This window comes from Portunus trituberculatus, chromosome 10 (assembly GCF_017591435.1).
Source record: "Portunus trituberculatus isolate SZX2019 chromosome 10, ASM1759143v1, whole genome shotgun sequence".
Classification (NCBI taxonomy): Eukaryota; Metazoa; Arthropoda; class Malacostraca; order Decapoda; family Portunidae; genus Portunus; species Portunus trituberculatus.
The window spans coordinates 7,136,583-7,160,479 of NC_059264.1; the positions used below are offsets into that span (position 1 = coordinate 7,136,583).

The 23,897-nt window shown below is 42.9% G+C and overlaps 2 protein-coding genes across 9 annotated transcripts in view; one reads left to right on the forward strand and one right to left on the reverse strand.

Annotated features, from left to right (window-relative positions):
* The window catches only part of LOC123501897 (unconventional myosin-VI-like), a 59,061-nt gene extending 49,260 nt beyond the window's left edge, over window positions 1–9,801 (reverse strand). For 5 of the 8 annotated variants that reach the window (XM_045250954.1, XM_045250953.1, XM_045250952.1 and 2 more), the window contains exons 1-2: window positions 9,645–9,801; window positions 1,435–1,464 (exon numbers count right to left, since the gene is read on the reverse strand). In XM_045250954.1, the coding sequence (XP_045106889.1) occupies window positions 1,435–1,464 (30 nt within the window). In that variant the 5' untranslated portion in view covers window positions 9,645–9,801. Of the gene's footprint in view, window positions 311–1,434; window positions 1,465–4,838; window positions 4,915–9,644 lie in introns of those variants that run through there. The other 3 variants (XM_045250957.1, XM_045250956.1, XM_045250955.1) reach the window with 2 other exon arrangements.
* Window positions 9,802–14,638: 4,837 nt separating this feature from the next.
* LOC123501898 (flocculation protein FLO11-like) lies at window positions 14,639–23,468 on the forward strand. The gene is made up of 6 exons (XM_045250958.1): window positions 14,639–15,047; window positions 15,864–16,353; window positions 16,490–16,608; window positions 16,990–17,120; window positions 17,278–17,899; window positions 18,131–23,468. Exons 1-6 carry the CDS (start codon window positions 14,676–14,678, stop codon window positions 21,230–21,232), a joined length of 4,836 nt encoding a protein of 1,611 aa, XP_045106893.1. The 5' UTR covers window positions 14,639–14,675; the 3' UTR covers window positions 21,233–23,468.
* The last annotated feature ends 429 nt before the right edge of the window (window positions 23,469–23,897 follow it).

Consider the following 23,897-nt stretch of genomic DNA (forward strand, 5'->3'; position numbering starts at 1 on the left):
TAAGTACACACACCAGCACAAAGAGCCTACACGCACACGCACACAAACACGCACATAAATCTTTCCTTCATGTGTACTTATGTGCGCGAATGTATGTACGTATGTACCTAAATATAATTCAGGCTGTCCTTGAGAATCCCAGCCACGTACACAAAAACGTACACAGTATCTGGCGGTGTACACGCACGGACACACACGTACATAGAGCTTAGGTGCACACGGGGACGCGGTTCATAGACACGCACACAGACATACACATGACACAGCACACCCCACACGTCTGTTCCCGTCAAGACACACCCGGTGAGTGAGCTCCGTGGGTGTGTGTGTGTGTGTGTGTGTGTGTGTGTGTGTGTGTGTGTGTGTGTGTGTGTGTTGGGGGAGGAAAGGGGTGGGGGTGATGAAACGTTATGTTGGGGGGGATCGGTGAGAGGAAAGGGGTGTGAGGGAGGGGAGAGGAGGGGTGGAGGAGAAGGAGGGGTAATGAAGTGGATAAAAAGAAATGGGAGAGGAGGGGATGAGAAAAGAAGAGGAGGAGGAGGAGGAATTAAGTGGATAGAAAGAAGTGGGAGAAGGAGGAGAAGGAGAAGGAGGAAGAGGAGGAGGAGGAGGAGGAGGAGGAGGAGGAGGAGGAGAGAAGTCACTCCACCTTCCTTCTCCACCTCCTCCACATTTTTTCCTCTCTCCTCCTCCTCCTCCTCCTCCTCTTCTGTTTTGTCTCCACATCTCAACATCACGACCGGAATGTCTACCTCCACCTCCACCTCCACCTCCTCCTCCTGTTCCTCCTTCTCCTTCTCCTTCTCCACCTCCTCCTTTTTCTCCTCCTCCTCCTCCTCTTTTTCTTACTCTTCCACCTACTCCTTCCTCTTCCTCTTTCTTCTCCAAGCATCAATATTAATTTAGGGAGGAGGAGGAGGAGGAGGAGGAGGAGGAGGAAGAGGAAGAGGAAGAGGAAGAGGAAGAGGAAGAGGAGGAGGAGGAGGAGGAGGAGGAGGAGGAGGAGGAGGAGGAGTGAAGTAAGAGGAGATAAAATCGTGAGAGAGAGAGAGAGAGAGAGAGAGAGAGAGAGAGAGAGAGAGAGAGAGAGAGAAAGGTTAATGGGTAAAGGTAATGAACCACGAACATTATTATCTCTCTCTCTCTCTCTCTCTCTCTCTCTCTCTCGGATTCTCACTTAAACAATAATTACAAAACTTGAGAGAGAGAGAGAGAGAGAGAGAGAGAGAGAGAGAGAGAGAGAGAGAAAGGGGGAGAGGTATTATATGCACCACGCCTCTCTCTCTCTCTCTCTCTCTCTCTCTCTCTCTCCACCGGAACAGTGACCGGAAGCTGGAAGAGGGGAGGGAGGGAGAGAGGGAACAAACACACACACACACACACACACACACACACACACACACACACACACACACACACACACACTGCACATACCTTGCATGGTCCTCTGCTTATCATAGACATCTGAAAGAGAAAAAATAATAATAATAATAATAATAATAATAATAATAATAATAATAATAATAATAATAATAATAATAATAATAATAATAATAATAATAATAATAATAATAATAATAATAATAATAATAATAATAATAATAATAATAATAATAATAATAATAATAATAATAAAGTGCATTTTTAGTGTAACAACAACAACTACTACTACTACTACTACTACTACTACTACCACCACCACCACCACTACTATCATCTTTCTATCTTTGTATATTAATCAATTTACCCAATATTGGCTTATAATAATGAATATATGAAAAAATTCTCTCTCTCTCTCTGCGTGTGTTTGTGTAAATTAACCTGCTTCAGTCTATCATCATCTTTGTCACTATCACTTCACTATCATCATTATTTGCTATCCACACCTCTTATCTCCTCACACTGCAGAGAGAGAGAGAGAGAGAGAGAGAGAGAGAGAGAGAGAGAGAGAGAGAGAGAGAGAGAGAGAGAGAGAGAGAGAGATGGACATGGACATGTTTAATTAGTTTTGGATAAGGATGTTGAGAGAGAGAGAGAGAGAGAGAGAGAGAGAGAGAGAGAGAGAGAGAGTTTTCTTTCATTCATATTTTGCTTTCAATTTTCAGGAGGAGGAGGAGGAGGAGGAGGAGGAGGAGGAGGAGGAGGAGGAGGAGGAGGAGGAGGAGGAGGAGGAGGAGGACAGAATGAAGGAAAGGTAAAGAAGCAATAAATTCTCTCTCTCTCTCTCTCTCTCTCTCTCTCTCTATCTATCACAAGTCAACCTTATCAAGACATCCATCAATCTTTTTCCAGGTGAGTGAATAAGTCCCTTTAAAATCACACACACACACACACACACACACACACACACACACACACACACACACACACACACACACACACTTTTATCTTCTGCTTTTAATCTTATCCTAAAATACACCTTATTTCATCCCTGTTGATTAAAACCTACTACACTTTTACCTCTTCACACACTCACCCTTGCCTCACCTTACAATCTATTACCCTGCTTTGCCTCCTCTAGTTTTCTTATTTTCTTCCAGTTTTATTATTTTTTTTTTTTCTTCTTTATATTAGAAGGAAATACCAGCCAAGGGGAATAAAATTGATGAAAATAAAAGGACCAATGAGGTGCCAGTTTCCAAACATGGTTAAACGAGTTAGCCAAAAGTATGTGATACATATCTTGAAACCTCCCTATTAAATGAAGTCAAGTCATAGGTAGATGGAAATAAAGAAGCAGGCAGGGAGTTCCAGAGTTTAGCAGAGAAAGTGATGAATGATTGAAAGAATCAGTTAACTTTTGTATTAGAGGTGAACTGAATAGGGATCAGAAGTTAAAGAAAGTCTTACACAGTGAGGCTGCAGGAGGTAAAGGAGGCAAGGAGTTAGCAAGATCAGAGGAGCAGTTGGCATGAAAACAGCCGAAGATAGTAAGAGATGCAACATTACAACAGTGAGAAAGAGGCTGAAAACAGTCAGGTGAAGGAGAGAACTAGATATAATGAAAAAATTTTAATTACACCTTATCCAATAAAGCATTATTAGTGGAAAAACCCCACAGATGTGAAGAATACTCTGTACATGGGTGGATAAGGTCCCTATATAGAATTACCAGTTTGGGGTGATGAGAAAAATTAGCAAAAATTATTCAGATTTTAGATTCATTTACTTTTATTACTGTCAATTTTTGGAACAGTATTGTTATTAATATCCTTGTGACATCTCTTTTTTCCTTATTTTCTCCCAGTTGCAAATTATCTAAATTCATTTACCTATATTCCTGTTGATTTTTTGTATTCCTATTGATGTTTTTAAAGTACCATATTTAGCTTTAGGTAAGATTTAAAACAGTATGGGAGAAAATTTGTATGTATGTTCTAGCAAGAAAAGAAAAGGAAGGGTTGTAAATTGTCTAGATTCAGTTACTTTTACTCCTGTTTGAATATTATTCTTTATGTTTTTTACTGTTATGTTTGTCTCAAGTTACCATTCACAGCAGTGTTGGAGTGTTATTAGTAAGGACATATAAAGGAAACAAAGAATAAAAGGCACATTTTCTGTGTACTATACTACAAAATTAATAAACAATAGTACAAAATTAAGTGTCTGATTAATGCTAAGGGATTATGGGAAGGAACTGAAGGGGATTAATGTTAGCAGTACTTTGATTTTGATATTTTGATTTCATATGTAAATTTTCATATTTTCTTGTTCTTTACATAAATGTTGAGTTTACAAGATCTCTCCACCAGTGTGTAGTCTCATCTTTGTCTCAACCCTCACCCTCCTCCTTGCAAAGTTTGTCACAGTGATAAGTGTACAAGACGATAGAGTGTTATTATTCCTTCATATTTACAGCCACACAAAAAATATGCAATTCTATACAACTTAGAAAAATATTAAAGCAAAGAATGACAGTAAAAGCAAGACAGAGAGGTGTTCAACTGCTCACATGCTTGTCAACTGTGATGGTGACAGCAATGTGGGACAGGAACAGCCAATGCCATGAGTACCAAGTCAGTCTGGTTCCACTATGGTAACATAGACTTTGTGGACAGTAGGGAGGACCCGAGACTAGGAAAAACCCCCCAACTGCTACATGCCTGGCCTGCTGAGTGAGGACATGACCTGCCACTCCACAGCTGCAACTCATAACAAACTCCCATAACAAATCCTGGCAGGTGGGAGTTATCTGCCATGCCAAAATATCGACATGGGAGAGGAACAAATCTGACTGTACGTATATCTAGGCAGGCGGACTCATTAGCCACAGTAATGCACAACAGGAGAATAACAACACTCATGTGGAAGTTATTAGTCATGTCAGGATATCCACTCAGGAAAGCAATAAATTTGACTATGTACCTGGAAAGATGGACTCATTAGCCAGGATAAGGAATCTACCTAGAACTTTAAATAAAAAAAACAATAAAAAAAACAAAAAAAAAATAGTATGTCTGTCAGTTTGTGCAGCAGAGGTACAAGAAATGCTTCAAAACAGCACCATTGCCTCAAACACACGCCAGGAGATGTGTCATCAATTATATCTAGATCTGGATGACATTCTGGTAAAGCTTGATGGTATACAATGATGATTTCTGGTTACTATGCATGCCCAGACAAAAATATTCCACAAGTTCCTTTTCTTTCATCAATGTTATGCTGTGAGGTATTCTAGCTAATCATAGAAGCTTCACATCTGTTGTTTTCTTTCTAGTTAGTTTATGAGATGTAATGCAGTGTAAATGTAATTCTTATTTTCTTCCATTAGTCTTCAACATTGTGCTGCAAGACACAGGCATCCCTGGTAGGTGGAGGAGCCAAGACTTGAGCCTCACCACGCTGGCTTCAGGTGTCAATGATGGTGTTGGATCACAGGGTTATAACTTCTCAGCTTACATTCCTCACTTCTCTCTGCGGGATGAGAGATGCTCAGCCTTGGAGCTTTATGGAAACACTGTGATTTTCAGTTGAAAGACTTCAGAAAAAGTCTTAAAAACTCATTTAATATTATGTTCTTAATTTCTCTTGTGAGCTAGGATGATATATGCTGGAATAATAAAAGCCTAAAAAAGATTTTCTCCCATATATGCCATTCTCTAAGTGGGAGTATAGATTTTTCACTCAACTGTTTCTGCTACTCAGCATACATGTACTATATGCTTTTCTTTGTTACCCAACTTGTCCTTCCAAACTTAAATTCAACTCCATTCATACTTCATAGATCCATTTCATTAGTTTCCACACCAGGTGTCAATTTATGCTGCTATCCACACCCAGGACACCATGAGAATGATGTCAAGTGTTTCTGTGATATCAGCAGAAGTGCTGAGGTTGTGATCTATGGAAAGTGGAAATGCCTTGCTTCTAGGATGCAGCACAGTTACTCACAAGACTGTCCCTCTTCACCAGGGTCTGACAGAGGTAAGGTGTGAATGATGTATATATGAGTTTGGTGCTTTGTCTAGGACACAAAGTAGGATTACTTTCTGGCACATATATGTAATAGACACACATGTCCCAAGAGCCCCAGACAGATAAGACCACCATGCCAACCATGCAGCTCTGAGTGCTTCCCACACATGGACTTAGTCACAGCTGAGCGCCTCTGGTGCCAGTCACCTCATTCACTCAAACCTAAACTCATAATCTTAACTGGAAACTCCACATCTCATCTCTTGCTAAAACAGCTTCTATGAAGTTAGGCATTCTGAGGTGTCTCTGCCAGTTTTTCTTGCCCCTCCAACTGCTAAATCTGTACAAGAGCCTTATCCATCCTTTTATGGAGTACTCTTTACGTGTTTGGAGGGGTTCCACTCACACAGTTTTGTTAAATAGGGTGGAATCAAAAGCTTTTTGTCTCATCAACTCCCCTGCTCTGACTGTCTTCAGCCTCTTTCTCACTGCCAAAGTGTTGCATCTCTTGCAATCTTTTATTGTTATTTTCATGCTTACTGCTCTACTGATCTTGCTAGCTGCATGCCTTACCTTCTCCTGTGGCCTCACTGCACAAAGCTTTCTTTTTCCTCTCAACCCTATTCTATAGTCTGACTCTCTAACGCAAGAGTTAACCAGTATTCTCAATCATTCATACCTTTCTTTAGTAAACTCTGGAACTCCCTGCCTGCTTCTGTATTTCCATCTTCCCACAATTTGACTTCTTTTAAGAGGGAGGTTTCAAGACATTTGTCCCTGTCTTTTGGCTAATTTTTTACTATTCTTTTAGGGAACTTGCATCCAAGCGGGTATTCTTTTTACTTTTTTTAATCTTTTGTTGCCCTTTGCTAGTTTCCTTCTTGCATAAAAAAAGACCACAAAGCCAGAGTTCTTCAAACTTTTGCCATCAAGACATATTTTAATTTCACTTACTATCTTACAGCCTGCATATCTATTGTGTTGTACCTTTCTCCCTCTAATAAGAAAACTAGTTCACACACACACACACACACACACACACACACACACACACACACACACACACACACACACACACACACGACCTTGAGAAACTGGAATGATCAAAGAAAAGGTGTATAACGCTTGAAAATGAGCTCTGAGCTTGTTCCGTAGGGTAACGTCTGGCTGTCTCGTCAGAGACTGCAGCAGATCAAACAGTGAATTACACACACACACACACACACACACTGGTAAACTCTGGAACTCCCTCCCTGCATCTGTATTTCCAAATTCCTACAACTTGTCTTCTTTTAAGAGGGAGGTATCGAGACATTTGCTCCCCTAATTCTGGCTGACGGTTTTGGCACTTTTTCTACTCTTTGGAGAGCCAGCTCTCAAGTGGGCTTTTTTCTAACTTTCTTTTTTTTTGCCCTTGGCTGGCCCTCTTCCCTACGTAAAACACACACACACACACACACACACACACACACACACACATGAAGAAAAAGACCTTGGGGTGACAATTACCAATGACCTATCGCCAGAGAGACATATAAACAAAATAATTGGAGAAGTATTGAACTTATTGAGGAACATAAGAGTGGCGTTCGTATATCTAGATGAAGAAATGATGAAGAAAATAATTACTGCAATGATAAGACCGAGGCTTGAATATGCAACAATACAGTGGGCTCCGAACTTAAAGAAACACATAAGGAAACTAGAGAAAGTACAGAGGGCTGCAACGAAAATGGTGCCTGACTTAAGAGATTTGACTTATGAAGACAGACTGAAAAGAATGCAACTTCCAACCCTGGAAAACAGAAGAAAGGGAGACCTGATAGCAATATACAGAGTGATGATTGGCATGGAAAAAATGGATAGGGAAGATCTGTGTATGTGGAATGGAAGAATGTCGAGAGGGCATGGGAAAAAACTAAAAATGGCCACTTATAGGAGAGATGTGAAAAAATATAGCTTCCCTCATAGAAGGGTGGAAGCATGGAATAGTTTAGACGTGGAAGTGGTCAACGCAAGGAATATTCATGATTTTAAGAAAAAGCTGGACATTAATAGATATGGAGACGGGACAACACGAGCATAGCTCTTTTCCCGTATGTTACAATTAGGTAAATACAATTAGGTAAATACACACACACACACATTATAACATTTCACTTGTTTAAGTTACAGGGTGTTATCCCTGTTAGGTTAGGTAAGTTAGGTCAAATTAGGTTAAAGGAAGCATAGGATTTGGTAAGGATCAAAGGGGACATAGGCCACTATTAAGTTCTAAGGCAAGATTTGGGAACCTATGTTTTAATCATGTTTATTCTTCCAGACCAAAAAATTCCTGAAGAATAATTTTTCTGTAAACTTTTCCTGAAGGCAAAATTTCATTGATTTTTATACAGGGTGTAACGTAAGTTTCTGCAAATACTGCAAGAGATGAAGGTACAAGTTATTCTGAGTAGAAAATGTCCTATACACATATGCATTTTGAGGCTTTGTTTAGCCATGGGATGTAATTCAAGTGTGGCAAGGTGACAGACACAATCTCTGTGCCAGGTGGCTGTCTTTTGTCACAGAAACACCAAGTCAACATACTTCATCTTACTGTGAGCGTGTGGCATTTCCAACAGTTAATTCTTTATTTGTCAAACTCATGCAGTACAATCTAAATACTGTATATTCACTGTCACCATCTTATGGTGACAATTATAAACAACTGACTAGCCTCACCCCTCTCCCTTCTCTCTCTAGCCAGACAAGGTGTCATGTAGCCTATTCTTGTAGCTTTCATTAATTACACATACATATTAACATTGTGCTATGTTTATCAGAAAATCACCTGTCCGTCAATACTACTCGTCTCATTTCAGGATATTACAATACCAATAATTTGTAGAAATGCTAAACTGTTAATGTGGATTGTCCAATGGTGAAACTGAACTATTCAGTCACCATTTCTACAAGTTTTATGGTATTGTAATAGCCTGCAATGAGACAAGTAGTTTTGATGGACAAGGATGGGGAAGGGGGTGAGGCTGGTCAGCTATTTGTAATTGTTACAGCAAGATAGTGACAATAAGTACATTTAGATTGTACTGTACAATTTTGACAAATCAAAATACATAAAGAAAAAACTATTGGAAATGACTTGGTGTTTGTGACAAAAGACAGCCGCCCAGCCCAAAAGTTGTGTCTGTCGCCTTGCCACACTTGAATTACATCCCATGGCTAAACAAAGCCTCAAAATGCATGTGTATAGGACATTTTCTGCTCAGAATAACTTGTACCTTCACCTCTTGCAGTATTTGCAGAAACTTGTGTTACATTCTGTTTTCTCCACTCAAAAACTGTACCCCTGCCAAATAGGACCCCCATTTTTTTTTTTTTTTTTTTTTTTGTGGGCTGCAGAGGCACAATGTAAGAATATATACAATTAGACACTAATGGTCAGATTTATCCAAATTCACACTGCATCTGTGAATCTTTGCCACTATTTGGGAAACAAGTTTATCCTAAGCCCAGCATCATCCCTCAATGGCACAGAGAAGATAGAGAACACAAAGGTGGCATATGGCATAATCAATGATACCAACCCTAACCTCTGGCAAAAACAATCCAAATGCAGAACACAACTGTTCCTACTCTAACCAATCCATGGTGGAAAATGTTGTGTGGCTGACCTCCCTCTCCACACTAACAATGAAGTGGCTCACTTTGCATTCTACACAAAGCAGGCTTGGCTGCAATAATGCCTGCCATCTCACACAAACACTGGATGATACAAATACTAAGACAAAAACATTCAGAAACTGGGATGTGGTTTTTGAGCAATACACAAAAACACAGAGTAACCCTATAAACAAACAAAAGAAAGAGGTTAATCCATCACTAAATCCACCTCACCCCATTCACTCTGAGCAGCAGTAAGCTAAGTAAACCACTCTGCACCATGCACACTACCAACAACCACACAATTAATTATTCACCCATAAAAACACAGGAGATGGACACCACAATAACACAAACAAAACCCACAAACTACACACAAGCAGAGGCCCTAAGCAGCCTTAAAACATCAAATCGTCATATATTTAAGCTTGTTCACCCTTTAGATCAATCCATTGCATAACAGCTGTCAACCCACACCACCCTTTACTACAATGAGTCACACCACGTCCCCTTTAAGAAGACATCACGCCTTTATTCTAGCACTAAATGAGGCTTGGCGTGGGTACCTTTGGGCGTGTGGGAGGGCGTGGGGCTGGTGGTCTTGCAGGGATGGCTAGTGGGTAGGGAGATAAACCACACCCATAGAGAAAAGGGTTAAAGTATCACACCGGCCGCTAGCTTGCTCCCCGCCTCTCTAGTTTGTTTACCCTTAACAGGTGTTTCCTGCCGCCGCCCTCTACTTACTATTTTTATTATTTTTCTATTTATTTTCCTTCCAGTGGACTTCTTTCTTGTATTCTGTGCTGTGTGTTTATTCTTTTTATTTTACTGGTGTGCTATTCATGGTCTGGGGCGTTTAAATGTAATTGGTGTTTCCTGTTTTAGCTCGTAATTCTTATTTCCACCATATTTCTGATTTCCTTTTCCTTTTAGTGGATTAACTGTCAGCGCAAGGAGGTTTATCAAATTCTCTTTCACAGGAGGTCTACTTACCCATGGTTTATATGTTTCGCAAGAGGTTGACCTATTCTTTTTTTTTTTTTTTTTTTTTTTGAGAGAGAGAGAGAGAGAGAGAGAGAGAGAGAGAGAGAGAGAGGTGAGGGGTTGAATATAACAGATAGCTAACCAAAGGAAAAACAAGTGGAAGATAAGAGTGAAGAAAAATTTGAGGATTCAGGTGGTCAAAAAAAAAAAAAAAAAATCTTGTGGTGCGAGCCCACGAGAAGAGCGGAGACAGCAGAAGGGCAGCTAGCTTGAAAATAACAATAGAAGATAGCAAGAGATGCAACATTGATACGATCAGAGGCAGAATATGGAAATAATTCCATTGTGCGCCGCAACAGTCTAGATCATTTTATTATAGCATAGCTAGGGATGACGGGAGAACGCTCGGGCAAGTGCAACTAGGAATTTGGCCAGGATATAAGAGGGAGGCTAAAGATAGTCAGAGACAAGAGGAAAAGATATATATATATATATATATATATATATATATATATATATATATATATATATATATATATATATATATATATATATATATATATATATATATATATATATATATATATATATATATATATATGTATATATTTTTTCTTTTTTTCCTTTTTTACGTAAGGAAGAGGGCCAGCCAAGGGCAAAAAAAGAAAGGATTAAAAAAAAAGGCTCACTTGAGTGCTGGCTCTCTTTTTTACGTGGAAGAAGCAGACCAAGGGCAAAATAAAAGAAATGATTAAAAAAAGGCTCACTTGAGTGCTGGCTCTCTAAAACGTGGAAAAGCGTGCCTCGATACCTCCCTCTCAAGAGAAGACAAGCCGTAGGAAGTCGAAAATACAGTACTGGTTAACTCTTGCGTTAGGGAGTTGGACAGAACAGGGATGAGAGGAAGAAGAAAGCCTTGTGCAGCGTGGCCGCAGGAGGAGGGGAGGCATGCAGTTAGCAAGATCAGTAGAACAGTTAGCATGAAAATAGCGATAAAAGATAGAAAGAGATGCAACATTTCGGCGGTGAGAAAGAGGCTGAAGACAGTTAGTCAGAGGAGGGGAGTTGATGAGACGAAAAGCTTTTGATTCCACCCTATCTAGTAAAACTGTGTGACTGGAACCCCCAAACATGCGAAGAGTACTCCATACACGGGCGGATAAGGCCCTTATACAGAGTAAGCAGTTGGAGGGGTGAGAAAAACTGGCGGAGACGCCTCAGAACACCTAACTTCATAGAAGCTGTTTTAGCAAGAGATGAGATATGAAGTTTCCAGTTAAGATTATGAGTAAAGGACAGACCGAGGATATTCATTGTGGAAGAGGAGACAGTTGAGTGTCATTGAAGAAGAGGGATAGTTGTCTGGAAGGTTGTGTCGAGTTGATAGATGGAGGAATTGAGTTTTTGAGGCATTGAAAACTACTAGATTTTCTCTGCCCCAATCGGAAATCTTAGAAAGATCGGAAGTCAGGCGTTCTGTGGCGTCCCCGCGTGATCTGTTGACTTCCTGAAGGGTTGGACGTCTCTGAAAGGACGTACAAAGATGTAAGGTGGTATCGTCAGCGTAGGAGTGGATAGGGCAAGAAGTTTGGTTAAGAAGGTCATTAATGAATAATAGAAAGAGAGTGGGTGACAGGACAGAAGCCTGAGGAACTCTACTATTAATAGATTTAGGGAGAAGAACAGTGGCCGTCTACCACAGCAGCAATAGAACGGTCGGAAAGGAAGCTTGAGATAAAGTTGCAGAGAGAAGGATAGAAGCCGTAGGAGGGCAGTTTTGAAATCAAAGCTTTATGCCAGACTCTATCGAAAGCTTTTGATATGTCTAACGCTACAGCAAAAGTTTCACCGAAATCTCTAAAAGAGGATGACCAAGACTCAGTAAGCTAGAAGATCACCAGTAGAGCGACCTTGACGGAAGCCATACTGGCGATCAGACAGAAGATTGTGAAGTGATAGATGTTTGAGAATCTTCCTATTCAGGAAAGATTCAATTTTAATTGTAGGCATGATATAGACAGAGGTAGGAGGAGAGAGAGAGACAAGCCCAGAATCGTCCAAGGTGGAGTTGTGAGCAAAGGTTTGAGAGAAGAGTTCAGCTTTAGAGACAGAAGAGATGGCAGTGGTGTCATCAGGATGAAATAAAGGAGGGAAAGATGAAGAAGTGAAGTTATTGGAGATGTTTTTGGCTAGATGCCAGAAGTCTCAAGGGGAGTTAGAGTGAAAGATTTTGACATTTTCTTTTTATGAAGGAGTGTTTGGCAAGTTGAAGAACAGACTTGGCATGATTCCGGGCTGAAATATAAAGTGCATGAAATTCAGGAGATGGAAGGCTCAAGTACCTTTTGTGGGCGACCTCTCTATCATATATATATATATATATATATATATATATATATATATATATATATATATATATATATATATATATATATATATATATATATATATATATATATATATATATATATATATATATATATATATATATATATATATATATATATATATATATATATATATATATATATATATATATATATATATATATATATATAGAGAGAGAGAGAGAGAGAGAGAGAGAGAGAGAGAGAGAGAATTTTCCATGCATTTTTTTTTTATGCAAGAGGGAAGATTACCAAGGGCAGCAATATATATATATATATATATATATATATATATATATATATATATATATATATATATATATATATATATATATATATATATATATATAAGAAGACCCACTTAAATTGTAAGTTCCCTAAAAGATGGAAGAGGAGTTATCCAGAAAACAGGGACAAATATCTTCAAACCTCCCTCTCAAAAGAAGTCAAGTTGTGGGAAGATGGAAATACAGAAGCAGGCAGGGAATTCTAGAGTTTACCAGAGAAAGGTACGAATGACTGAGAATACTGGTTAATTCCTGCATTATAGAGAGTTGGATAGGGTTGGGAGGCCTCGTGCAGTGAGGCCACAGGAGGAGGAGAGACATGTAGTTTATTAACTTTTCTTCCACAAGCATTTTCTTTTCTGTTGACGTATCCCGTTAAATGAAAAAGCAGACCACCTTGCTCAGTGTGCCCTACAAGATGACACAGTGCAGTGAACCCTGGCACTGAGTACACTCTGGGTTATGTTAAGAGTAGCATTAAGGACTTTGTACAAAGTAGCATTAGTGATCAGTTGGAGCTTTGTTGCCATAGGGGCAGTGGCACTAATCTTCACTATGCACGTGTCTCCCAGAGCTGTGCTTAAACCTACGGGAGACACACGTACTGCATCACATGACAGGGTGGCAATGAGGCTCAGATTAGGCTACAAATACTTTTGGGAAGTCAGTGCTTCTCCTGGTGTGTGCTGTGTGCTGTGTGCTACACCAAGGGGACACACTATGCGTCACTATATCATAGAATGTTCTCTCATTGCTAAATTTAGGCCACAAGATCAGCATGACTTGTACAGCCTCATTGACCATCTCTTAGACTCAGCCACTCTCAGGGATATACTCAGGGAATATCCTCAGTTTGTCCAAACACTGTAGGATGTTTAGGCAATAAGGTGTGCAATATGTGTATTTATTTATTGAAATACTTGTATTCTTGTTGTGTATACTGTCCAGTGTTAGATTTTTGATACTTTAACCTTAAGTCTTTGCCCGGGGATCGGTGGCAAGGCCCATCCTCCTCCTTTGTTGTAATTATTTATTAATTCAACAATAAATGTATCAATCAATCAACTTTCCGGTACGCCAAAAGAAGAGCAACCATTATCGTCACTGGAGGAAGACATCTTGGCGGTTTGCTGTTTGTTTACACTCACTTCCCGCCAAGGCGCCAACTCGTCGATACTTGCAGTCGCTACGTGTGACACTTTCCGATTAGAAGGGGTGAGTCGAAAACTCTACCGACGTAAAATTCCAGTCGCAAATTGGCACGTGTGAACCCGCCTTTAAGGAGGAGTGATTCTCACGTAATTGTGATGGCATTGAACAGCTGTGGGTAGAACCAATTGTGATAAAGAGATGTTTGAGGTAAATTAATATAGACTATGTAGATAATTATAATTGCTGATGAGAATGGCAATATACTGATGGAAGAGAAAGATGTGTTGATGTTGAGAAAAATTTGTATGTAGAACTGACTTGACTAAAACATAATGACAGATGAGGTACCTTGAGATGATTTTAACCAAGAATTGTGAAACCAAATAAAATGTTCCAAGATGATGAAGTTATATGTTTGTGAATCCCTGAGAGTTCATACCGACGTCTTATCTTTCTTTTCGTATGAACTAATTGACGTACAACAGAGGTAGGAGCGTTATAGTGAGTCGATCTCATCCCTCATGTCTATCGTTTTTAACGAGCTCCAGAAAAAAATATATATTGGGGGTTTCAAAGGTATTTTCATGATTCCAGCGATAGCTTGACAAGAGTACTGCATTATGAATGGGAGAAACACGTTTGGCAATGTGACTTTACACCTGATAGTGTTGTTAGGAAAAGTGTGAGCGTTTCCAGGCCGGGTCGCGGTCCTGGGGGGCGGGACAGTACCATCCAGCAGGCCACTGGACGGGACCGTCTCCTTACTTTTCTGTTTACAAACCCCAACATGGAGGCGGCCGAAGCTGAACGGCCGACGCCGGGGCGCGAATCTGCCCCCACGCCCAAGGGAGGGGCAGAGGCCACTCCTAAAACCAAGAGGAGCTACGTCAAGCTACCGCCGGGAAGAAAGCTTGAATTATTAAAGATGCTTGACGCGGGCGTGAGCAAGGAGGTGCTGATGAAGGAGTTCTCGGTGTCCAGAACGACGCTGTACCTCTACAAGATGAACATTGACAAGATGAAGCACCAGCTGATGACCTCCCTGCCTGGGGGTAGCGGCGGCCCCAGGAGGAAGCGGAAGAGGAGGACGAGGCTCGGCTGGAAGAAGGTCCTACCCCAGACTGACGACGAGGAGATGGTAATCAGCCCCAAGGTGGAGGTGAGGCCAAGGGTGGGGGACGCGGCACTCAGCATGGCACTGTGCCATACTCGTGTCTGTGAGTAATAGAGCAGAGACACATGTTAATACAATATTATTGCCTGTCATATATCTTCTCTTTGAATTTTAGATAACAGGAATGAGGTTTGAGTTCTGCTTGACTCCGTGATGGTGTGGAGGTGGTGGTGGTGTGGTATGTATGGTGTGGCATGGGGTAGGAAGGTTGCTCATCACTGTAGTGTTAATGGCTGTCAAACACTTGTCCTTATTAAAGTTCTTGCAGTGTGATATTTACTTTACACTTTCACAGAAAGATTGACTTTTTAAGTATGCAAGAGAAAAGTTAGTTTTTTGTAATGATTTTGAATCTTGTCACTTGGAATTAATCAGTTTACTAGCGGTGACCGAGGTTGTGTTTGTTCTGTGATGTTAGATCAATATTTGTTTCCTCTCTTAGAATTGTTTCTGGTGTCAAGCTGTCACTTCATGAGGATGAATAGAAAGTATTATCATGTATTCCTCAAGTTTTTTTTTATTACTATTGCTGAACAAAACTGTCACTGTTCTTCTCCTGTGTGGCTCAGTGATCAAGGAATGAACAAGCAAGGTCAGGTACTTGAGTCAGTCAAGCAGGAAGGTGGTGAGAAGATGGTTTTACAATCTCACAGTAACATATGACTCACCACATCTCTATAAGTGAAACTGTCACATCTTACTGTAGTTCATAAGTCCTGCTTTCATTGCTATTGTTAGATTAAGGTGCCTGTGCTTCCAGCTAGAGATGCAATTATTATTATTACCATGATTGTCTTTCAGCCTCATCAACCAGAGGAGGAGACCAAACCAGAGACTCCACCCATAGAAGAACCTTTACCACCTCCACAACCACCACCTCCACCTTCAGAATCTGCGCCACCTTCACCTTCGGAGTCTGACACTTTCCAGCCCCTCCTGCCTCCCCCTCTAGCACCTGCACCCGTCACAAACCACAGTAGGCGTGGCAAACGAAAGCGCAAGTCTATCAACCTTCCAAGAAAGCACAGCAAGAATCGATGGTTCAAACTGTGCCAGCCAATAGCAGGAGTGCCACAGCTGTCCACCATTACAGCTGCACCCAAACTGGCTCCCTCCTCTCCCAGCTTCCCCATAGAAGACACTGGTGGTCTGGATCAGACAGACAAGTTCAAGGGTGAGGGTAGGACAAGAGCCAGTACCAGCACACCACATGATTCCTCCACAGCCCCTAGACTCAGGCCTCTCGGTCAGCCAGCCCACATGGAGTCAGGCATTGCTGGTGGTAAAGGAGGTAAGGATGTGTGGTTGATTGTTGAGAATTAGTATCACAATATCAGCCTTCAAGATGAACCTGATGTATAGTGAACAACTGTGTCTGATCCACACATTAAATAACAGACTCCTTCCCTTCCTCCCTGACACCTCAGACCAACTTCATGTACAGCACAACTTCCACTCCCAGAAGATCCTTGAGGTTCTGACCTGTGATGAGACCTTCATTGATGTCACCCTTACTGCTGAGGGACGCTCTGTTCGTGCACACAAGGTTTGTGCTTGCATGACTTCATGTTCTTGTATGTTTCTTGTATCTAATTGTAATATCTTTATTTTTATCATTTGCAGTAGCTATATATTTCAGCTCTGCCAAACATAACATTCTCTTTTCTTTCATTCACCACTTCTACATTTACTTTATTTGTATATTTCATTTACTTCAAAGACTTTGTCACTTGTCTTCTTCAAATACCCAAAGTTTAATCTGAAGGATGAGTGCACAGGTATCAAGTTGTGGCAAACAGTCAAAGTATGTCTTTACCAGTGAGCCATAGGGATCATAATGGCTCAGGTGGAGTTTGTCTGGTCCTGATTATCCAGACACTGATTGCACTATAACACCTAACCTCTCCATTCTTTCACCCTGCTACAGCTAATCCTGTCCGCTATGAGCCCCTACTTCCAGGAGGTACTACAGACCAACCCTTGCCAGCACCCTGTCATCATTATGCCCAGGACAGTGCGCTTCTCACACCTCACTCAGATCATTGATTTCATCTACAGGTGAGGGACATTTACCTGACAGGTGATAGTAAGACTGACTAAGTTATGGTGCTGCCAGCTAGAATGATAACAGAACACTTGTATCATTATAAGACGCTGTAAATTCCACCTAGGTCACTTCCATTGTCAATTCTACCAAATTCTTATTTTTTGCTAGGGGAGAGATCACCTTGCCAGAGGAAGAGCTCAGGTCATTGCTGAACACTGCTGAACACCTGCAGATCAGTGGCTTCTCCACACCAGAGATTATGAAGCTTCTTGGCGAGACACCATCAGGCAGTGACAACACCACCCTCACCCCCACTGCCTCCACCTCCCACCTCACACACCTCTCAGAGGAAATGATACATGCAGGGAGGTCTGTGGAGGTGGAGCTCGATGTTGAGCCTGTGCGTGGCATAGGGAGGGGAAGAGTAGGGTTGCGGAGGGGTAGAGGGGGAAGGAGGACCAGAGGAGGAAGGAGGGGGAGGGGTGGGAGAGGTGGCCGGATGAAGGCTAGTGAGGATATCATCTCAAGTTGTGGACAAAGGCTGGTGAGAGCTTCCCAATACTCACCTCCTATCTCCACTTCCCTCAGTCCTTCCCGCACTCCATCCCCTTCCCTGCCTCCACTCCCTGCCTCCCCTGAGCCTTCCCACAGCCCCCAAGTGAGACTCAGCAGCACCAGGGCTTTCCAGAGGATGGAGGGAGGGCAGTTGCGACATCCTGTGGATGACCTGATGAGCTGCACCCCTGGCACTGTGCTAGGCATGGATGTTGACATCGACATTGTGAAGGAGGTGGGTTCCTGACTGGAAGATGCAAGGAAAGGTTTGACTATTATTATAGGAATGGGATAACTAAAAGAAAAGGGAATGACAGGCTATGCAGGGAAAATTTTAAATAACTTCTTGGTACGTTTCTCCAAATGTTGAATTTTTCAGCACTGATTCATTAATGTTTTCATACCAATACAAGCTAGAGCCAGCACATCACCACCATTAGTAACAGGTGTCCATCTTGTGTTGCAGGAAGTGTTGAGTGAGAGTGAGGACAATGTGAGTGAGGCAGGTGAGAACATGGTGTTCATTGTGGAGGGTGAATCACTGCTCCAGCAAGACTCCCATCACTCAACCCTCACATGTGGTACTCTGCAGGCCACACCCATGCAAACCCAGCCACCACCACTCTTCACCACTGCCACTCAGCCGCTGCTGCCCCGTACTGCACTGTTCAGCAGTGTGGTGAGTGGCAGTGCTGACCAAGCTGTCAGCATTGCACTTCCACATACTGTACCTGCCACCACTCTGGCACCGACAGTACCTCTGTTTGGAGGCCGCTTTCATATAACATCCCAACCTGTCAGCCAGGGCAGTCAGGGGATAAATGTGGCATCCATTAGTAGTGTTTCCCATGGAGTTGGTTCCCCAGCACCTCCTAGTAATGGCAGCTACATGGTGACCTCCCCAGCCTCTCCCAGTGAGGCTAGTTTTGAGGCAGCCTCCCCAGCACCCCAGAGTGAGGCCAGCTATGCCATGGGGTCTCCTGGGCATCACAAAGGCCCCTCAGCCACATCTCCAGCCCCTCACAGTGAGAGCAGCTATGAAGCAACTTCCCCAACGCTGCAGAGTGAGGCAAGCATGTCAGATGAGGAGCCCTCCTCACCTCATGACATAGCCTCTTCTCCACTGCAGGCCCATGCAAGTGACTCTCTACCACACATCACTACAGAGGCCTTTGCAAGGACCTCACCAATACCCACTGGAACATGCAGTCTGGTTACTCTGCAGGCTCCACCAAGTACCGAGGCTATCTCACAGCCAGCCATCAGTCCCATTGCCACCTCAAGAGCACCAGCCAGCCCTATACCAGCTCCTCCCAGCCCCATGGACACTTCACAAGTCACATCAAGTCCTAAAACTATATCAAAGTCTTCAACCAGCCCCATGACATCACAAGCTTCCAAAAGTCCCACAACAACCTCCCAAACACAGGCCAGTCCCATTTCTATCCCACAGACATCACCCAGCCCTGTAACTTTTGCACCACATAGCCCTATGACTTCCCTACTTATTCCAAGCAGTCCCATTACCATCTCACAAACCCCTCACAGCCCCATGACTACCTCTCAAACACCACCCAGTCCCATTATCACATGTCAAGCATCTACCAGTCCTATGACCACCTCACAGACTCCATGCATCCCCATGTCCATCTACCAGGCTCCATGCATCCCCATGACCAAATCAGCATGTAGCCCCATGACATTTTCACCCCCACCTAGTCCTGTAGCCTTACCACCACTCCCTTCAAGCCCCACACCCACATCCCAACCCTTACACAGCCCAACAATTACTTCACTGTCACCACAGCAACCTCTACATACCACCACAATCACTATACAGACCTCACATAGCCTTGCACTCACCTCACAGCCTCAACACAGCCCTACACTCACATCACAGACTGCACTCAGCCCTAGACTCACCTCACAGCCTGCATACAGCCCCATTACCACTTCACAACCCTCACAGAGCCCAATTCCCACTTCACAACCCCCACAGAGCCCAATTCCCACTTCACAACCCCCACATATCCCCATTCCCACCTCACAACCCCCAAAGAGCCCCATTCCCACCTCACAACATGCACAGAGCCCAATTTCCACCTCCCAACCCCATCACAGCCCCATTCCAACCTCACAATCCTCACACAGTCCTGTTCCCACCTCCCAACCCCAACACAGCCCTATTTCTACATCCCAACCCTTACACAGCCCCATTCCCACCTCACAATCCCCACTCAGCCCCATTCCCACCTCACAACAAGCCCCACTTAGTCCCATCCTCACCTCTCAGTCCTCACTTGCTCCATTACTGATCTCACAACCCTCACACAGTCCCATGCTCACTTCACAATCTACACCCAATCTTACACTCACCTCACAGTCCTCACATAGCCCCACTCTCACCATTCATCCCTTGTGCAGCCCCATGGTCACCAAAGCAGTCTCCAACAACAGAGAGGCTGTTGGGGCACCAGTAAGTATGGTGCAGAGTGTGGCCCCACAACAAAGGGACACCTGCACCACAACCTCTCCACCACCACCAGTACCACCACTCACCTGTGATGCACCCTTGACCATGGTGAAGGAGGCCTGTAGTGAAGCTGCCTCATCACCCACCACTGGCTTGAGACATCAAACTGTTTCCTCCTCACCACCACCACCTCCACACTGCAGGCCTAGCCACCCGTCACCTCAGGGGAAAGTTACCATGGCAGGGTCTCCACCACATCCTGAGGCTGGTAGAGGATCAGTAGGACCCTCCCCACCCACTCAGCAATCCCCAGCCTCTCCCTGTGTGGCTGCCAGCCTGCCTCACACCTCTGGCAGCAGTGGTGTTTTGGCTTCACCGCCACACAAGGCCACCACTGATTCTGCTGCCCTACTGAGTGGTGGTGCTACCTGCCTAGCTTCCCAACAACCCACAGTCTCCACCCCATCAAGCTCACCTTTATTGTCCACAGCGTGTACCATCACCACTGCAACCTCCACAGCTAGTCCACCCCAGCACTGTGATGACCTGGCACCAGAGATTAGCAGCACACCTCTGCGGCACGACCTGTCTGGCTGCTGGGGTGCCAACCAGTATCAGCCCAGCTGTGAGACTATTCCCCTGCAGTACCCAGAGACCAGTTCCCTCCACTACAGCAGTGACCTTGGTAGCTTCCAGATCAGTCATGGCCAGTACAGTGGTTTGGGTTATCAGACCAATGCCCCTCCATACCAGCCCAGCTATGAGACCATTTCGGGCCAATACGGAGAGCCCAGCTATGAGGCCAGTCCCCCACACTATACCAAGCTGGGGTACAGCCCCAGCACACCTCAATATGTCACCCCTGTCTGCCAGACTAGCCCTCTGCAGCAATACCAGCCAAACTTTGAGGCCAGCACCCTGCAGTACAGCGATCCACCTGCCCTGGACACTTTGCCCACATCTGCCCCATTCAGCATGGCTGGATGTGAGCCAAGGAACCAGCCCACCGTGGCTGCCCCTGCAACCTCCCCCACCTTGTACTATGATCCCAGCTGCCCTGACTCCCCTCACCACTTGCAATACTCCCAGCTGTAAGGAACACACCTAGCAGGACACCTCTAGCAGGGGACACTTGCCATACAAGGATATATATAGTGGTGTGTGTGTGCATGCCTGCCTGCCTGCCTGTATCTGGGAATGGTGATGCCCAGCAGTGAGGCAGCACACACACACACACATGTTCAAGGAGACCAGAGCTTGCATAACTTGACTCTTAGTTACCTGTAATGTACTAATTGTGATTTATATACTTTACAATTTAGAGCAGCTTTTGAATAATGAGTAATATGAGCAATGTTTGCTGAATGTAAATATAAGTATGTGTGCCACTCAGTGTTGGGTGAGTTACTGCCACAGGAAGTGTGAGCCACTTCTTGGTGTTACCTTCCCTCACCAATTACATTTGCATAATGGAGACATTGATGCTTCACTTCTCTCCTTGCATTTGTATTGTTGTAAATGCAGATTCAGGCTCTCTCTTTCTCTGCAACACAGCAGCTGTTAGATATTATTGCATTTGTATTATGTAGTTTAATGATTTAAAAAATCAGTATTTCTGTGTTTGTGTGTATGTATGTGTATGTGTGTGCATATGAGAGAGTATATGTAGTACAATTATGGAATACATGAGTGAGGTGGAGGAAAAATATTGAAGTACAGTTGTCCAGTTCTCATATTTCACAAAATACTTCAGACAAATAATGAGTATCAGCCATTGATCTGCTGCAACCTCTACATTCTTGGATATTAGTCTTTATGGAGCTCTTCATGAAGTGTAGCTCAATAGACCATCAACCATACTCAACTATTTCTAATCTTGCCTCTTCTTTTAACAGGCTGTTGTGGAAATTATTTAGATTTCCAAGAGTGTTTATAGAAGAATTGGCATCTTCAGTGGGAGAAACTCATGAGAATGTGATTAATCATTTTTTTGGTCTTTGAAAGTTGTGGTGAGAGAAGAAAGCTTTAAAAATTTTCATGTATTTGAATACAGAGTATGGACATGAAATTGCTTGGATTTTGTGACATTAGTACTTGAGAAGACTATACATCTTTTCTATAAACAAGTGAAGCACCAGTAACATCACCAACTGCACCTTTTCCTCCTCCTTGTGGGCACATGTGAGCTTGTCATTCTTCTCTTCTCTCCTCATGTACACCCACCCTCCTCCCAAACAGTTTTTCTGTCTCATGTGTTCCACCTTGCACAACAGCTTTAGGAGTGTGCATCTGTGACCTCTGATGTTCTGTGTATAGTCTATACATTACATGTTTAGCACAAAGTTAAAAGAACAGTAGAAAATCAATTTAAAAAATGTAACAAACATAAAAACACTTGTCTTTAGTGTAGTTATATTTTGTATTTATACGTAATACTATTTAAATCATTGCAACTTTATGTTGGCCATGTTTTGAGGTAAGGTAGTCTGATTGAGACTCTTGCAGTAGCTTTCTCACTGGTAATGTTGGCTAGGCAAGTGAGACTTTACTCCATATTTTAAAGCAGCTGTACATAGCCTAAGGAAGACCCTGATGCTGCTCGCCAGTTGCTGCATGACTGGTGGGCAGCAGCAGCAATGGCAGAACTACCTAAGTTGTTATGTAGAGAAATTTGCTCTTGAGTTCAAGATATTTGCTCCTGCCCACCCTGCACCATCCCAGCTCTCCTGTGCACTGCTCTTCCATCTCCCTACACCACCACTAACACTCAGCCCTGCATTTAAAACATAGGTGCTTTTTCCCAAGTTATTAGAAACTACACATTTCTCAATCTTTGTAGTAACATTCCCTACTCCAAACCTTATTACAGCTTCAAAATATCCGGAAGAATGATTTAATGGCTACAGTTGTTCTGGAGAAAGCAGTGTCTCAGGTTTGCAGTGCAGGTCTGAGTTGTCATGGTGTGTGTCGCATCACAGCCCTGGGCAGTGGATGCCTTGCCCAGATCATTTCCCAAATATAGAACTTGATATTTTTGTATGTGAGATTGAGCGTTTGTTATTTTTCTTCACACATCTTTGTCCTTTCCTTGTAAGCATCCCTGCCTCCTCTCCCCACCTGCACCACAGACCAAGGTAATGCTCCCTAGTGGCACCCCTCCCTCCCTATTCACCACCTTATACTGTTAAGTTAGTGAGTAATGACATATCCTGGCCAGGTGGGTCAGGTGTTCATTAGTATAACCTGTGTAACCTCAGATATACTGTTAAGGTGCTGTGATTTGCCATGTGACTACTTCTGCCAGTGTCAACACCATTAAATTATGAGAGTAGTAGTGCTTTTGTATGTCCTTAGTTCCATTCCTAGAAGCAGAGGAGCAGACACTTCTGCCTGTAGCAAGTGCCATCTTTGTTGTCTTCATCTCCAGTTAATCACCACAAAAATAAAAAACATGAATCTGTAAGCATCTTATCACAGGAAGCAAGAACACCTGCAAGGTTATGGCCACACCAGAACACAAATCCTTCTTCCAATACACACACATACACAAGCACACACCCACACATATTATACAAAGAAGTACAGCTACCCTGTAAGAATATAAACATGTGGAATAAAATGAAGGATAACTAGTAGTAAAAAAGAAAAAAAAAGTGCAACAATAAAAAATACAAATGGATAGGTATCAGAGTGGAGACAGGGCCATGAAAGCCTCACTCAGGTCCTGCAATCCACAGTGAAGTACATGAATACATGTGGC